The sequence below is a fragment of the Crotalus tigris genome, unplaced genomic scaffold (genome assembly GCF_016545835.1).
Source record: "Crotalus tigris isolate CLP2741 ecotype Arizona unplaced genomic scaffold, ASM1654583v1 scf7180000023635.1308423, whole genome shotgun sequence".
NCBI classification, from domain to species: Eukaryota; Metazoa; Chordata; class Lepidosauria; order Squamata; family Viperidae; genus Crotalus; species Crotalus tigris.
This window is the reverse complement of record NW_024100092.1, coordinates 807647-825515: the sequence shown is the minus strand read 5'-3', so window position 1 is coordinate 825515 and position 17869 is coordinate 807647. Positions and strand designations below refer to the sequence as shown.

The 17869-nt window shown below is 38.2% G+C and overlaps 1 protein-coding gene across 3 annotated transcripts in view; it reads left to right on the top strand.

Moving 5' to 3' along the window:
• Positions 1 to 17869, top strand: part of PRIM2 (DNA primase subunit 2) — an 87572-nt gene that overhangs the window by 13389 nt on the left and 56314 nt on the right. For all 3 annotated transcript variants that reach the window (XR_005553831.1, XM_039320265.1, XM_039320267.1), the window contains exons 6-7: positions 4452 to 4547; positions 6924 to 7061. Coding sequence is in view for 2 of the 3 variants with exons in the window: in XM_039320265.1 (XP_039176199.1) it covers positions 4452 to 4547; positions 6924 to 7061 (234 nt within the window). In the remaining variant the exon portion in view is untranslated. The remainder of the gene's footprint in view (positions 1 to 4451; positions 4548 to 6923; positions 7062 to 17869) is intronic.

The window sequence follows — 17869 nt, the reverse complement described above, 5'->3', positions numbered from 1 at the left end:
TCTCTGAAATGATGACCTAGTCTAAAGATCCAAGGTAGGCAGCCCAGTAAACGCTTGTTTATGTCCAGTTGTTTAAGCCTATGAAATAAAACCATATTCCCCTGTCTTCCTAAAAATGAAGGAACTATCTGGATCTTTGTAGGCAAGTTATTCCAAGATGATGGACAATCACCTGACTCTGGGCTTTCATCTGCTCATTTTATGATGGAAGGACCAAAGGCATCCCTTTGGACACTGAACAGAGAAGAAATAAATAAATAAATTTGCCCAGTCACAGAATCATAGTTTTGGAAAGACCAGATGTAAGAAGACAGGCAGCAGAAGGCACGTGGCTTTATTTTCTATATAAATCTTGTTTAATAACCAAGTAATTTAGATAGACTATCTATTGCTTCCAGGGAATGTGCCACTGGCTTGCTTTTATTAAAGCACAGTTCTTGTTTTTCCGTTAGATGTTATTTTTCAAGCATATCTGCTGTTCCAACTATTGGTACCTATACCACCATGCTGCCGGCGTGTCCCTATATTTCTTTCTCATTCCTACAAAAAGAAGACAGAAGAAGCAGTTACCTTGCCAGTAACCTCAAATGCTTGAAGCCAAGGTCTTGGCCTTTATTTAGCTTTTCACACTTAAATTTGCATGCTGTGCCCCAGAGATGCACTAATGAGGGAAACTGGTAGGTTTCTACAAGTCAGGCCTTCAATGGAAAGTATGTCCTGCAATCCGTGAAAGGTGGAATAAGAAGACATGGCTGGGAATTGCTAATTACAGCTATAAACAGCATCAGTAAGCAAGCAAATTGTTGGCAATGTCACGGAAGACCAGGCAGGTGCTAGAAATGTCAGTGTCGGACCTTGATTAATCAAAGCAAAGATGGGTAAGAAACATCAGTGGGATGTGAGGAGGAAGAGATGCTCCAAGGTTGAGGACCTGCAGCTGAGAAAAACAGGAAAAAGGAATGGATAGTATGGCAGGAAAGAGGGAACCATGGATGGGAAAACCAGAGATAGTGGCAGGCCAGGGTTTTCTTGTGGCTGATGAAAATTGCAAGTTGGCCTGATGGGATGGAAGGGAAAGAAAAAAAAAATGAAAACAATTAATAGAGAAGCTAGAGAAGAAAGAAAAATCGTTGAAAAGAATACCTTCCCTTTTCCACCTGTCAAAGCATAGTGCCAGCACAGTTGCTTTGTTCCTAATTCTGCGTTGCTGGTATTCCAACATGTAGCAGTGGGTCTTTTCTACACATTTTGCATGTAATACTTGTGCTTAAGTTTTTTTTTTTTAATTATCTTAGTTCTACAATGTTCAGAGATAGCTATGTTGGCCATGGAGAGGTTTAATGAAGTGGGCTCTGAGAATATTGTCTTTGACTGGGCTTGTTATGGGCATATGGTGTAGTTTCAACAGTTTTGGTAAAAGCAAAATGTGTTTGAAGCCTAACTGGACAGCTGCCTCTTCTTATGCCATAAACATAATGGAAGCAACTTAGGGTGAAAAACACCATGCTCATTAAGAGTTTCAATTTCTTAATTTTCTCGGTTTGATGAGAAACAGATGCTGATTTTCAAGAGATATCTAAATAGATTTTCCCCAGAGTGCTTTTATAGTTGGAGTTGTAAATTGTAAAAATAGTTCAGAATGAACCAAAACCTAACTATGCACATTCTGTCTTAAATGCAAAGACTTAGGATTTTACAGATATAAATTTTAAAAAAAAAATTTTTTTAAATAATTTGAATAAGCTACTTGATAGAATGGGATTCATAATGTAAGATTCATCTGGCACAAATACATGGTATGTTGACCTTCAGGGAAGAAATGGCAGATGGATAATGGTTCAGTGCAAAGTGGAGCTGACAAGCATGACAAAATAAAGAGCCGGTGAATAGTCCTGCTGGTTGATAATTTCTTTCTGGACAAAGAAAGGACTTGAGATTATCCACAAGTGCTCCAGACAGTTTCTCCTTGTGAGGAGATTGCAAGACAGTAGACTCTCATGGGTTTGAGATGAGAGAATAGCCATCTCCCTCAACCTGCAGTTGTATCTTTGAAAGGACACTAACTTTGCATATTTCCTTTTCTGGTCACTTTCAGAAATTGGTTGTTATTTATATCTTTATATCTTTATTAAAAAATTATATGGCCATCCAGCTTATATACAGGTCACACCATACAGCGCCCCCTCCCCCAGGGTAGCAACAACACAATTAAATCAGCCACTTGATCAGTTCTATTTCCATTTGTGGTCCCCAGGTCCATTGACAAAACTACATCTTCGGGGTCTTTTAGGAAAGGTAGTGGCCAATTGTGCCTTTGGTGAAATGATATTCCATAGAGAAGAGGCCACCACCAGGAAGGTCTTTTTTGTAGTCCCATAATAGATTAAACCTAATAAATGTCAACTGCTTTTTAGCTATTACAGTAGGAATAGCTATTGGATCAACATGTTTGACAGCACTAGGTGAATCTCCTTCAATCCTTAGTGAAAGAAGCTTTAAATACACGTTTAAGGACTAAAAACAACAACAAAACAAATTCACAGTATACTCAGAGGAATAATAAAGCTGGAAGGATTGACCTGTATGAAGCGTTTAAGTATAAATGCAACAATTTCTGCAGACCTCTGTTTATGATGTTCAGCAAGATGCAGTTGGTTCAGAATGAAGCTGAAAACATTGGTGCAGAAGTCTGTAGTACCTTCAGCTTATTTGTATATTATGCCAAATATCTATTGTTGTTCTAAAAGTATAGCCTTTGAATGAAATGCTCGGTGAACTGCTGTCTGAATAAAACAAATTGTTTTGTTTATTTTATGTTCACAATGCTAACATACAGAATCCTGGAAAATCAGACTAATACAAAGAATAAAATAGCTTTAATAATGCAGAGCTTGTTTTAATTTTGCTGTGGAAAGGCACAAATCCTCTTTTCTCTTGCAGTTCAATATCTTGTACATGTTTTGAGCTATGTGCTGTAGTATTAGTGGATTGGAAGGTAGCAGTCATATATTAATCACTTTGGAACTCAAAAATTTGCTTCACTGTAACAAAACTGGAGAATATGAGAACTTCATTGCTGAATGCATGGCTAGTATGTGCATATGTGAATGCCAGTTGTTAGAATTGACATTCTGTTTTCTAATCTGATACCACTTGGGATTTTCTAAATCATTGCCTTTAACCTTTCATCAGATTTCCTGGGTGAGCTGCAGCAATGACAGCCATCTCTTCAGTAATTGAGCAATTCAGAGATTAGACATTTTAAATGTTCAAAAAGGTTTATGAAAACATTGTGTTCTCACTTTATAAACTTCTGCCTTTGGGTGTGGTTTACACTATTACAGAACGTACTTCTACACATGTTCTTATGATTATGTACAACCTGTTGGGATGAATTTTATGGTTCGGCTCTTCATTCTGAAGCTTTACACCATTTATTATACCTCATCCTGATTTTTGCTGAAGTTGTTATGACTTGAATATTTTATGACTTTAAAATTCTCTACTGTCAAAGAAATAATGACTGCAACATTTCTATGTATGAAAAAGTCTGTACATAACCCTGGTTTCAGGGTAGTCAGTACTTAGACTGAAATATGATTATTTTAGATGTTTTGGTCCATATATAGAGTGACATTGGGTTATTTGTTCTGAATATGACCAAAATGTTTTGAGCAGAAATGCCATGTTGGGAGCTTCTTCCTTACTGTTGAGACCATTGTAAGAAGAAATGGTTGTGCAGGCCAGTGGCAGCAGTGGTTGATGGGAAGGAGGGAAAGAAGCGAGAATGCTGTGAAGATGGGGTGACACCCGGGTCATGGGAAGGTGGAAGGGATACAGAGAGTGACACATTTCATTGTTCTGCTTGATCCAAATGATCATTCTGGGGTGCCTGCAGATTTTGTTTTGGCCAAATTGTGGTCAGAGTGAAGATTCAGCAGAATTGCTGGGCTACAATGACTTTTTTTTTGTTTTGAAACTGTATTTTACCTGTCAGGCGCACCCATAATTGCATTCCAATAAAGTGGTAAGCCATACTTTCCACATGACAAGCCCAGGCTACAGTGAGCTTTGGAGCTGTGATCCACATGAGCTATTGGATGTTGAAATGATCCTGGTCCATAAAATAGGATTTTGTTAGTTTATTTGGTCTAAATAATTACCATTCATTGTTCAGGATGACAAGATGATGCTCTGCTAAGTAAAACTAAGCAAAAGCCTCCACAATATGGGAACAGAGTGAAAGTATGTGTACATGAAGCTTGCTGCTACTCAGTTATATTAGACAATGTGCTACTTTTTATCATTTTCATGCATGTCTTCCTTTTTAACCCTTAATATCTTTTTTAATCATATAATTTTCACACTTCTGTAGAGTTAATCTATTTATTCAGGTACAGTTGCCTTAAAAGAACTGTCAATGAATATTAAAAATATGACAATTATTTTAGCTTCCAGAAACTGAAAAGCTGAAGAAGGCAGACAAACTAATCAGTGCAACACCTGGAATTGGTATCAATGAACTGAAAAATAATGTCTTCTATAAGGTAAGCGAGCAGATGGCATCTGTGATGATAAGTTACAATTCTCTATCGTTCTCTTTTTTCTATTCAAAACAGCAATGTTGTTTTTTCATATGCTGATTCTTTCTTTTTGCGTAAAATATGGGCCTCCAAGGATATGGGTGGTTGATTTACAGGTAGTCCTCAAGTTATAACAGCAAATGGGATTGGAATTTCCATTGCTAAACAATGTTGTTGAAAAGCTCAGCATCATGTGATCACATTGCTTAGTGATAGTAATCCCTGCAGTCTTTGTTGCCATCATTAACCAAATTTCGCCAGTCATTAGCCAAGAACCCACCCCACTCCAAGCCATTCCCAGCTTAGTCACTCCCAGTTCTGAACCTCGGTCCTTCCAAGGAAAGTAACTGCCTCCCCTTCAACTCCTCCCAACTGCCTCTTCCCCCTACCTACGCCCTTTTGGCCAACCTGCACCCTGCCTTATAGGGCAGCAAGAGTCCCAGAACCACGTAGCTTGGTGGTTGGTTGCAAAGCTGCGGTGCAGGGGCTTCTTGGCATGCCACAGCTCTAAGGCTGTAAGGAACCCCTCAGCCTCTATACAGCATGAAGCCGCAGCCACCGTGGAAAGCTGCAGCCACCCTGACCCAGCAGCGCAGCACGAAACTGTAACTGCCCTGTGAAGCCGCAGCTGCATCAGCCTGCATCAGCCCAGCAATGGGAGCAAGAAAATGGTAAAAGTCAGCTGGGATGGCAGAGCACAAGGTGGCTGGGCCTGCGGAGTACAGGAGGTCAGAAGAGCACAGGTAGTGGGAGATAGGCAGGTATGGAGAGTTGAAGCACCGCTGCAGTCATAAGGGCAGGCGGGCAGCCAAGCAACCAGATTTTGGTCATGTGACTGGTGGCTGTAATGGCTGTAACTTCAGGAACCGTTTGTTCAGTGTTGCTGTAACTTTCAATGGTTGCTGAATGAATTGTCAGGTGCAAAGGATCAGGACCACACCTTCAGTTTCAGTTCAGAAGATTTATTATTCAAGCCCACACATAAGAATCTAGTGAACTAATGGTCAGCGTTAAATGGTCAGTGCTAGATAAGGGTCAACTGAATTCAAGAGAGGCTGGATGTGGATTCTTTGTGGCAACGTAACAGTTCCATAGGGATGACACAATTAACTCCACCCTCCAGCTCTACCTGCTCTCCTATATAAGTGGTCAAAACTCAAGGACTACTTGTACTGATCTATATCCTAATACTACAGTAGTTTATCAATATCTGTGCTAAAACTTTATGAATATTTTTCCAGGGTGAAAGTACAATGTCAGGCTACTGAGATGTAATTTACATTTAGGAAAGAGTTGCATTTTGTCTGAAGAAGCATTTGCTGAAATTTGAACTTACAAGTACTACTTCAGATCGGCTTCACAGAACTAATTAACACATTCAACAAGGTCTTGTGTCCTACTTCAGGAAGCAGACTTGATTTCTCTGAGTTCTAGAAATAATTTAGAAATAATTTTAATATCTGAAAATAACAGAAACCCTTCTTTGGTTATACTTTGACTCCTATGTATAGATGTATTAGTAATGTGCTCTCTTGTGATATGACCCCACCCTCCTAAACATTGTGTGTGATATCCCAACCAGATTCATGTGGCCATCTTCATTGGTCTCTATTTGTCTCCGGAGAGACTGTCAGAAGTAATGTGTATTAAAACAATGTGGGTCATTTTGATGCACTTGCATGTTAATCAACATATTTGGTTTTAAATATGTATCTTTTGTGAAATGAAAATATCTGATCAGCAATTTGCAAGCATGTCAATTTACATAGAAGTTCATGAAGTTGTATAATACATACCTTGTGACATCTAGATCAGGCATGTCAAACTGCCGGCCCATGGGCCGGATGCGTCACGTCGAAATCACGCCCACCCCATTGTTGGCAATGGGGAAAAAGTCCCGATACGTCGCACAATGTCACGTGACATCGCGAGTTTGAAAAGCCTGATCTAGATATTCTTAATTTGGTTCTTCCTAATCCAGGTCATATCAGGACTGTGTGCCTAGAATTTCCAGCCAGCATGGCTGATAAAATTAGTTTCAACATAATCCGATGAAAACTAGATTGTAATTCCACATCACATGGCTTGAAATCAAACATTTATTTTCTGGGGTTTTAAAATTAATTTATTTTAATTCTCCAGATGTTTTGGATTGTAGGATCCATCACTCATACCTCAAAAAGTCAAATGAGGTATTGGCTGGCTGGCACTAGGTTATTATCCAACTCTAAGCTGGATAAAAGTGATTTATTGTAGTTTTGAATAGTGCTTTTTGTATAATTAATTGAAATAAAATTGTAGTCTACTCTTTTTATAGTTCATACTTTTTTTTTTAAACAGGTCTCTTTCTGTGATGCTGTGGATTTAGTTCGTATAAGAAAAGTTTACTTGCTTGGTGGATATGCCTATGTTCCTCAGCAGGATTTTGTTACCATTGTCCTGAACAATTACAGAACCAAACTATCAAAAGCTCTGGCCGTATGTATTTTTTTTCTTCCTAGTTTGCTGGGTTCTCTGTGGCCCCTTACTTGTTTTCTGTTCACAAATATGAGCTTTGTATCCAGTCAGGAAAAGGCTGATTTCAGTTGGGTAGATTTAGATTGCAGCATTGACGTATTTTAAGCTTAGAAATTATAGTTACGTGAAAAAGTTTTACTCTATTGTGGGATCCTTAATGCTCTCTGAACTGGATTATTTTCTTGCAGGTGTTTTATTATTCAACTAGGTACCATCATCAATGCTAGAAGTGGGTGGGGTTTGCTTTCTGTTAATAGCTTGCCCTGTCCACATTGGTGGGAGTGTTCTTGGTAGTTCTTTGATTAGGCTGTTGTGTTTGGTTGTTTGTCTGTTGTTAATCCTGGTAATAATCTATGGTTATCTGGGTATTGATTGCTGGCAAGGAATAATTTTGGTCTTTTTGTTTTCTTTTTAGCTTTTTGATTGTCTCTTTTGAATGATATGCAGGTGTTGCTTATCTCTGTGTGCTTGTTGATGTCTGATTTGTCTGAGTGCCAGGCTTCCAGGAATCCTTTAGCATTTTTGGACTTAGCTTGGTCTAGGATGCTCACAGTTTCCTAGTTGAAACTGAGGTTACGTCTGTCTCTGTGTTGTGCAAGTCAGAAGTACAGGTAGTCCTCAATTTATAACAGTTCATTCAGTGACCATTTGAGTTACAATGGCCTTGAGAAGAAGGGACTTATGACTTAACAACCATTGCAGCATCCCCATGGTCATGTGATCAAAATTCAGACACTTGGCAACTGGTTCATATTTATGATGGTTACAATGTCCCAGGATCATGCGATCACCTTTTGTGAGCTTCTGAGAAGCAAAGTCAATGAGGAAGTCAAAGTCACTTAATAACTGTGCTACTAGCAACTGCAGTGATTCACTTAACGACTGTGGCAAGACCAGTCGTAAAATGGGACAAACTAACTTAACAAATGCCTCACTTAGCAGCAGAAATTTTGGGCTCAGTTGTGGTCGTAAGTTGAGGACTACTTGTACTGAGCATAACTTCTGACAGTTAGCTAGTGTTCTTTCCTATTGGTTCTACTGTATGTATGAACCATTCTGTATATAAAGCAACTGGTGCAGGGTGATCTGTGCCCAATTGATATTTTCAGCAGGGGTCCATGTACAGAACAAAATGGCATTGTTTTCATCCAAGTAGGAGTGAGGGGGTGGGGAAGAAAGAGAGCAGAGAAAAAGCCACTGGTAGTGGAGTGGAGAATGGGAAAGGAAGGTACTGGGAAGATGGAGGTGGGGACAGGTTGATGGGATAGATAGATTGAACTGGAAGCTGTTGAGGAAAGAAAAGGCAACAACACTGGTTTTGCTTTACTCCCTCTCCAGATTTTATTTCATCCAAATCCTGGAACATTCAAAGCATTCTAAGGTCTCACTTGTTGCAAACCATGAAAGAGCCCCCAGCAGCAAAAACACTGATTTAGGAGAACTTCTGGAACAGAATGGTTTGTTCCAAGTTGAAGACAAAACATTTTTCCCATTTTTGTGCACGCTTGTAATAAACTCTTCTTATTCTACTACACCATTTCCATTTTACTGTACACTCTATAATTAGAACTTTTCTATTAATGGCAGCCTTAATATTCACAGTCATTTTTTATGATGACTTCATGCCAACCAGTTCATTTTTGTTACAGTCAGCTGTAACAAAACTTTGAAATGAAGGCATAGAAACAGTAGTGGTATCTTGAACCTGAAGTATTATTATTAAGCACCTTATTATTCTTGCTGATAGACTAAATCTTTGTCATTGGGAAGTGATCTATCCCTCCTAAACTCTTAATTAACATCTTTATACTGTAATAAGCTGTAGATGGCCAGAATTGTGGAATGTGGGAGCAATTTTGTTAAATTTGTATTATTAATGAGATGAAGAATGATGTAACTAGGCAAACATTGTGCACAATCCTACAATCACCCTGTCAGTTAAATGCCAGGCAGTATCAGAGTTTCGTACACATCTTTTCTCAGTCATGGGTTTTATAGCATACACTCAGGAGATTCCCTACTACTTCATTTTCTGGATGGGACAAAATTGTGTTCTTTTAAAACTAGAGGCAGAAGGAGGTATGGAGCAAGCGGTTTTTGTGTCTGAGTTAAGAAAATAAGTGGATAGTATCTTCAGCCCAATTGCTCTGATGAGTGGCTGAGATTTCCGTATACCAGGGGATGTCAAACTGCCGGCCCATGGGCTGGATACATCCGGAAGCCGCGCCCACCCCATTGCCGGCAATGGAAAAACCGTCCTGATACGTTACGCGACATCACGTGACTCGCGAGTTTGACATGTTTGCCGTATACCATGAAGCCAAAAAACCAGAGAACTTTGTTATAGTACAGCATTGAAGTAACTTCTAAGGAACAAAGAATTGCTCTAATTCAGGGGTATTCAAACTTGATCCTTTTATGACTTGTGGACATCAATTCCCAGAATTCTTCAGCCAGCGTGCCTGGCTGAGGAATTCTGGGAGCTGAAGTCCACAAGTCATAAAAGGGCCAAGTTTGAAGATCCCTGCTCTAGTTATAGATTGTGTTGTTTTAATTTATTTGGTCTTTATGCTTTGGAAGCCTTACTCTCTCTTATCTTTTTTCTCTGTAGAAGTAGGGCATTCTGTGTAATTTTAGATTGAGTTCAAGATTTACTTTTCTGCCTTTTAATTTCTTGGGAGCTGATATTTAAGATGAAAGCCATCGTTCTCCCATGATCATTAATTATAGTGGACAAGCAGTATCTTGTGGTCTATTGGAACTTCGTATAGACTTTTTAAATTGGGTTTCATATATTTTTTCAATTCCTTTCTTTAAAAGAAATAGTTTGATTTTTACCTCTTGCCAGATTTATTTGTCCCATACTAGGATAGAAATTCCTGGAACCTCTAATCACATATTAGGCTACAAGTCCAGGAGATTTTCTAGAAGGTAGGTGGTAAGGCAGAAAATTACCAAGATGCTACACTAGGATAGGAAATAGATCCAGGATGACGTCTGGGAGAGGAATTACCATTCCATTGGTGGGGATTATTATTATTTTATCTTGTTTTTATTTGTTAGTTCAAAGCAGCTCCCTATTTTCCACACAGCAACCAGCCTAGGAAGTGGGTCGGATGGTGAGAGAGTAAGTGGTCCAAAGTCACACAAAACCAGCTTTCTTTCCTAAAGGAGGACTAAAACTCATTGTGTTCTGATTTCTAGACCCAGCACCTTAACCACTACACCCAACTGGCTCTGTATCAAAAGGTTTTATGATTTTAATTAACAGATCTTCTAAGCCAGGGGTATCAAACTGCCGGCCCGTGGGTCGGACGCGTCATGCGGAAGCTGCGCCCACCCCATTGCCGGCAATGGCAAAACTGTCTCGATACATGATGTTGTGAGTTTGACATGTCTGTTCTGTTGAAAAACATAGAAAAGGCTGTATTTTAACCCTTGTTGTCAGAGTTGTCTTGGATTCATCTCATATTCCTGAGAAAAAGTACGTATTTTTCCCTAACATCTATATATTAAGCATATTACATTGCATGTCTCAATTTAATGTAGTACTATTTAGTGTTCTATTAATCCACTCCAGTTGGAATATACTTTCTTTTCTTTGCACATAGGAATTCTTTTTTGACTAGATTATTTCCTGATGCCATTTGATATTCTAAAATTAAAGTGTGTGATATGAATACCAATACAATTCAGGCTTCTGTGAAGTTTATTGCTTTATGTGATTCAAATATGAATACAGTCAAGAACTACTTAAAGACTGGATGTTTGCTAAGTGATAAGGATTTTATTAAACAGATGGAACCAGAAATGGCAGAAGATTTTTTTCCCCCCACAAAGCAGAAATCCAGTTATGGCATCTCTGATAATGCCCAATTGTAACATACATATAAACAGAAATAACTGTTAGCTAAAGTTAAAATTTTTAGGGAGGCTTTATCTCTTAACTGATACAGATCTTTGGTGCCTATTATGTATGAATTTTACAAGCTGTATATTTTCTCACTAAGGAGATTCTTGGAAAAGGGAAATAAATCAAATAAGACCCTTAAACTATTTAATATTCAGGAAACAAATGACACTTTGTATGGGATTCAAGATTTATTAATTAAGGTTGTTTTTTAATTTTATTCCAAGATGTATAACACTGAAATAGATTAGACTTGATGTCATTGAATCCCAGAAATAATCCAAAAGTACAAGAATTCGGACCTTATGCTATGTTCTAATTCCTTAGTTTATCTTGGTAAAAGAACAAAAAATTGGCTGAGTCCAAGGGAGAATCAAGTAGGAAATTAGTCTGGAATTGTTACATAGGCACGAGAAGGCAAAGTTCAACCCTCTTCCCCTTAAATGCCATTAAACCTTATTTAGGCTGGCCCAGATGCAAACTGCCAGTCTGGTAAGAGTTCTGTGAAATAGGCATGAGCAAAAAAAAGTTTTTTTTCTTCCTTTCAGCCCATTTACTCATATTTGTTTTATGATTTTGTCCTCATTCCTTCTGGTTATATGAACAAATCACCTCAATGTGATCCTTTCATATTGGTCACTTGCTTTTCTATTCAATCCACATTTATTTAACACCTGTTAATTCCTGATTCTTTCCCCCCCTTGTTTTAACACACGTGCGGCTTAAGAAGCCCATTCCCACTGCATTCAACTTATTACAAGTACTCCTTGAGTTATGATCATTTAACACTGCCCTCTGTTTACCCTTGCAGGGCTGTAAGAATAGATGTAGCACACACCAAATGGTATTTGTTCGTAAATTACAAAAATTTACTTACGTATATGGCTTAGAAAACATTCTTTTGGAAAACATTAAAATAAATCCCCATAGGAAGCAATAGGAAGTCCCCCACCAAAAAATATTTGTACATTATTTTAGATAATTTAGATTATTAGCATCTGTAATGAAAAAAAAACCCAGCCCTGCCTACCGTAACAGAAAGAACAGAAGTCTTTTCAGTTTCATAATATAAGCCCTCTGGATCACTGCAGAATATTTGCCGGATGACAAAAGAGAATATTCAATGTACATTCTTCTGAATTTTATTTTCAATTAGTATATCTTCTCTATGCAGCTTCCTGATTGTTTTGATTTTTTTTTTAAATGCCCTTGGCTAGTTTCATATAGGCTCTGCTTTTTTTATAGTTTGCCTGCGAAGCATAAGAGCATCTGTATCTTTCTTGCTGATGTTTTTCCTTGCTTTGTGGCTTTGTTTACAAGCAGAAATGAGAAAAAAAAAGTGAAAAGGAAGCTACTGGTTCTTGATTGCATGAATAACATTAACAGTAGAAGAAGAGCTAGGATCAAGCCTAGAGTAGGCATGCCCAGTAAAATTAAACCAAGCAAGAGTTTAGGAAGAGGTACAGTGCTTCTGCAGAATTAGTCACACCTATGTGTGCACATTCATACATGACCTTTGCATTGCTTATCTGCAGAATGAAGAGAAGAACAAGCTCCTAGAAGTCACCTACCTTAGGAACTCTTAACTTTGACTTAACAAAGGCTTTGTTTTGTTTTAAACAAAACAATAATTTACCTGATAGGCTAGCAGTTGTACAATCGTGAACCATCTATTGTCCATCCAGCTGCTTCTCTCTTAACATTCCCCTCCCATATTACCCATCCAGCCTAAATTAATAGCAGAAGAGTCATGATTAGTCCCTGCCAGACTGGAAAAGGCTTAGAAAATTACAGTCCATTTACTTGTTACAAAATTAAAGCCAAACTGCTGTGCTTGGAACAGTTGGAGCACTTAAAACAGCACCCCTCAAAACAGTGAAACTTTGTTTGATGTTTTAAATCACAACACTTTATTCCATGCTCAGAAAATTCAACACATCTGCTATGAGGTTAGAATATTGAGGTTGAAACATTTTGCACATGTCTACTATTTCTGTTCAAAAAGTCATGTGTCCACATTGCTTTGCTTGACATATAGTTGCCCCCGAACATGAACAGACTGTATACAGAATCATCTTGTTCTGATGGAGAAGATATTTGTTGCTAGGAAACATAAGCATAATAAAACAGTTTCTTCTTGCAAACCCTTTGGCAGTTTGATTCATCAACTTTGTACTTGAAAATTGTAGAAAACTTTCACACATTTTCATTTCAAAATTTTTGCATGATGGTGTCCAAATGCAAAAAGCATTTAGTATGGTATATCCCTTTCAATTTATAGTTGCTAAAGTATAAAATATAATTTTACGAATACATATTTTGATAAATGGACCTGAAGTTGAATTTTATTGTTGTTGTTAATTGCGAAGTCGTGTCCGACCCATCGCAACCCCATGGACAATGTTCCTCCAGGTCTTCCTGTCCTCTACCATCTTCTGGAGTCCATTTAAGTTCATACCTACTGCTTCAGTGACTCCATCCAGCCATCTCATTCTCTGTCGTCCCCTTCTTCTATTGCCCTCAATCTTTCCCAGCATTAGGCCCTTCTCCAGTGAGTCCTTCCTTCTCATTAGGTGGCCAAAGTACTTGAGTTTCAACTTCAGGATCTGGCCTTCTAAAGAGCAGTCGGGGTTGATCTCTTCTAGGACTGACCGGTTTGAACGCCTTGCAGTCCAAGGGACTCGCAGGAGTCTTCTCCAGCACCATAGTTCAAAGGCCTCAATTCTTTGGCGCTCAGCCTTTCTTATGGTCCAACTTTCACAGCCATACATTGCAACTGGGAAAACCATGGCCTGGACTATACGCACTTTTGTTGGCAGGGTGATGTCTCTGCTTTTTAGTATGCTGTCTAGATTTGCCATAGCTTTCCTCCCCAGGAGCAAGCGTCTTTTAATTTCTTGGCTGCAGTCCCCATCTGAGGTGATCTTGGAGCCCAGAAAAATAAAATCTGTCACTACCTCCATTTCTTCCCCATCTATTTGCCAGGAATTGAGAGGGCCGGATGCCATGATTTTGGTTTTCTTAATGTTGAGTTTCAAGCCAACTTTTGCACTCTCCTTCTTCACCCGCATCAAGAGGCTCTTTAGTTCCTCTTCACTTTCTGCCATTAGAGTGGTATCATCTGCATATCTTAGGTTGTTGATATTTCTCCCGGCAATCTTAATTCCAACTTTTGATTCATCTAGCCCTGCCTTTCTCATGATGTGCTCTGCATATAAGTTAAATAGGCAGGGCGACAGTATACAGCTTGCCGGACTCCTTTTCCAATTTTGAACCAATCAGTGGTTCCGTGTCCAGTTCTCACTGTTGCTTCTTGACCCGTGAATTTTATTAAAGGTAGCTAAATTCATAGAACTTTTATTCGGAGTGAGACGAGGGCACAGTTTGTGTTCCAATTATCCAATTCAGTCTTCAATTGTATCATGTTGAATATGGTACATTAAAGAGATAATAGAGAAAGGATAAATCAGGGGCCCAAATAAATATATCAGTGGTCAGCCATTTATTCGCAAGCTGTAGGATGAGCTGTAGTGGTGCAGTGGTTAGAATGCAGGACTGCAGGCTAATTCTGCTGACTCCTGGCTGCCAGCAGTTTGGCAATTCGATTCTCACCGGCTCAAGGTTGACTCAGCCTTCCATCCTTCTGAGGTCGGTAAAATGAGGACCCAGATTGTTGGGGGCAATATGGTGACTCTGTAAACTGCTTAGAGAAGCTGTAAAGCACTGAGAAGCAGTATATAAGTCTAAGTGCTATTGCTACTGCTATTGAGGATGAATACGTCTCTTACCTCTCAATTAGAAAGAAAACTTTTGAAAGTAAGAAGCTGTTTCTTTTCCTGCCTTGCCAAAAGTCATAGCAGGGCAAGAGAAACATTATCCCATCATTTCACCTCATAATAATATATTATCCAGAACTTTCTAGAGGTTTTTGAACTAAAACTAACATAATCATTAACCTTCTGCTTTATACCAGTAGCTTATAAAAAAGATAGCCCAGCCATTGGTACGACATCATGTTGTTAAATCCTCTTTGTCTTCTTCTTGACCTTTTGGAGGAAAGCCAAAAGAAATGTATGTTGCTACTTCCAAAAAGCCAAGGCAGATCCAAGGAAGAGCAGACATTGCACAGGTCACAAAACATTTTTTTTTTAAAAAAAGAACATATGGTAAACAAATGTTATAAAAGAAGAATCCTACAACATTAGGTATACTACCTTAAAATCAGAGGGTATGCTAGTATTCCAATAAATCCTAAAATCCATGTGTACAAAATATATAGTTAGAATTAAGAGTTTCCAAAGTTTGGGATTTGTTCTGAGTGCCAGAACTGAACAGCTGTCAGTGTTCTCAGTCAATAATTGACTGCTTATCAAAACTGATTTCTACATTTCAACAGTATAATTTGGGGCTGCTTAGCAGGAGATAGGTTATTTTATTGCCGCTGTTGTCAAATACGTGGGAATTGAATTAATCTATTGTAAATAATCCAGATATCTACCAGCAGAACTAGATCTGTTTCTAATGTCTTATTATCTGGTAGTGTGTATCTGTATCCATTATTATGTTTAATAATCCGTACAGCAGTCAAGATCACTTTATTTTTTAATATTTCAATATATGCCAGACTCCAAGCAAGTTGCTAATGAATGGAATACAAATATGCTATCATAATTTTGCTAAACATTGTTTGCTAGCAGCAACATCAAGATTTGTTATTCATAGATTTTATGTGCTGAAATATATGTGTAATATATATTGCATGAGCAGAAAATGTCCTCACTGATATCTTTATTATTGCAATGAATCTCAGTAACTTTACATTAAAATGTATCTTTCTTAAAGTAACTGAAAAAAGTTATCATTTTCTAGAAACTTTAAATCTGGTCTTCCTTCCTCCCTCCCTTGTTTCCTTCCTCCCTTGCTCCCTCCCTGTCAGGGAAAGTTCCAGGAGGAAGAGATTTTTTAAAAAATATAAAAATAAAATTAAAAACAAAGATAAAAACTCATACACACTAATGTAGAGTAAGATGGGGGGGGGGGAAGGAAAAGAAATTGAGAGAGCAAGAAAGAAAAAGAAAAAAAAGATGTGGCTTCCAATCTTCTTTATAACACTTATAAGTACATATATAAATTTACCTCTTTCTTTAAAATCACACTGGCACTCTTTTTCTTCTATAATCTATCCTATCTAACTATTAAAATCATAAATCATAAGTTTATTTTGTTCTGTTTTATGCAAAAAGTCTATAGGGGTTTCCAGTCAGCAATAAACATAGATTTTGTTCTTTCTCTAACCAGACAAGTCAATCCTGTTAGCAAGTTCTATCATCTTTAAGTATTCCTCCATTGTAGGTATTGACAAATCTTTCCGTCTTTGTGCATTCAAAAATGTCACTGTGATTATATACAGCAACTAAGTTCCATGTCTTTTTTTCCAATTCTTTGTCCATAAGTCCCAAGTAGAAGAATTCTTGTGTCAATTATATATATTAATCTTTAAAACCTCTGAATTAGTGTATGCATTTAAATCCAAAATTTCTAGCTTTTTTGCACATCCACCAAAAAGTAGATAATTTCTAGCTTTTTTGCACATCCACATCCACTTTTTTGGAACATCCACCAAGCATCGTAACATCTGTATGATGCTTGGTGGATGTGCAAAAAAGCTGTGGATCACAACCCTTCTTGTTCATATTTCCAACAGAAATGGAAAGTGCTTTTATGCATTATAAACCATTACTCTTATGTCATATACCAGGGGTCCACAACCTATGGTCTGCAGCCACGTACTAGGTCATGGCTTGTTGGCCACCAGGCTGCGTGAATAGCTGGTGAGCCCCTCACTTACGGTAGCGCTGCCGCATGGACGCCAGCGGCCCTATTTGTGCATGCACAGGTGCGATAGCACCACCACCAGCATCACCAGTGTCACATGGGTGCTAGTGGCCCGCATGCGCATGGACACCAGGAACCTGTTTGCATGGGTGCCAGTGACCCGTTTGTGCATGCATGCGGGCGCCAGCACGCTACTATAGACGCACACAGCTTGCTTTGTGCATGTGCGTGCATACTACCGCCGCCACTGCTCATGAGCACATTTCCATGCTCCTCCCTTTCATTATGGGCTGCCAAGCTGGAAATGTTGGGAATTTTTGTCATATACCAACAGTTCTCTTTAAGATTATTTCAATCCTTTCAACCATATATTTTCCTTTGTTCTAACTGTGTATTATAATCAACATTAACCCATTTTATCATATGTTTATCTTTCGCTCGTTTTTCTTCTGTTTCAAATTTCAGTACAAGTTTATATCGTTTGGCAATCACATTTGTACACAATTCAATTTCAAAATCTGTCCTTTGTCTACTTTAAAACTTTCTGATAATGGTAAATAAGAAAGCCACCAACCAAATATTCTTGACTGTATTTTGTATACCCCTTGACCAAATTCTAGCATCTCACGATATGTTAACTATTTGTATTTGCCCATTATCTCTCATTTATAGAATGCTTTTTGTGCTGAGAGTCACAAGGTATTTTCAAATACAACTTGAAGGAGATGATTTTTTTAAATGGCTATTAAGAAATATATACATTCTATTTCACTTCCAAAACCTCAGATAAAACAGTTTTGGAGACTCTGGCTTAGAGTTTAGAAGTTGAAAGGCTTAATATTTTTTCCACATGGGATAATACTTTCATGTTTTTTGTCAAGGATTTGCCCTCCCCACCTCCACTATTCAGATCTGTAAACACCATCTATCATTGTAGCTTTTGCCAGTAAATTCTATTTGGAATTGAGAGTAGGGGTATGCAGTTTTGTGCAGATGGTGTTCAATAATATTTGATCACCTGAAG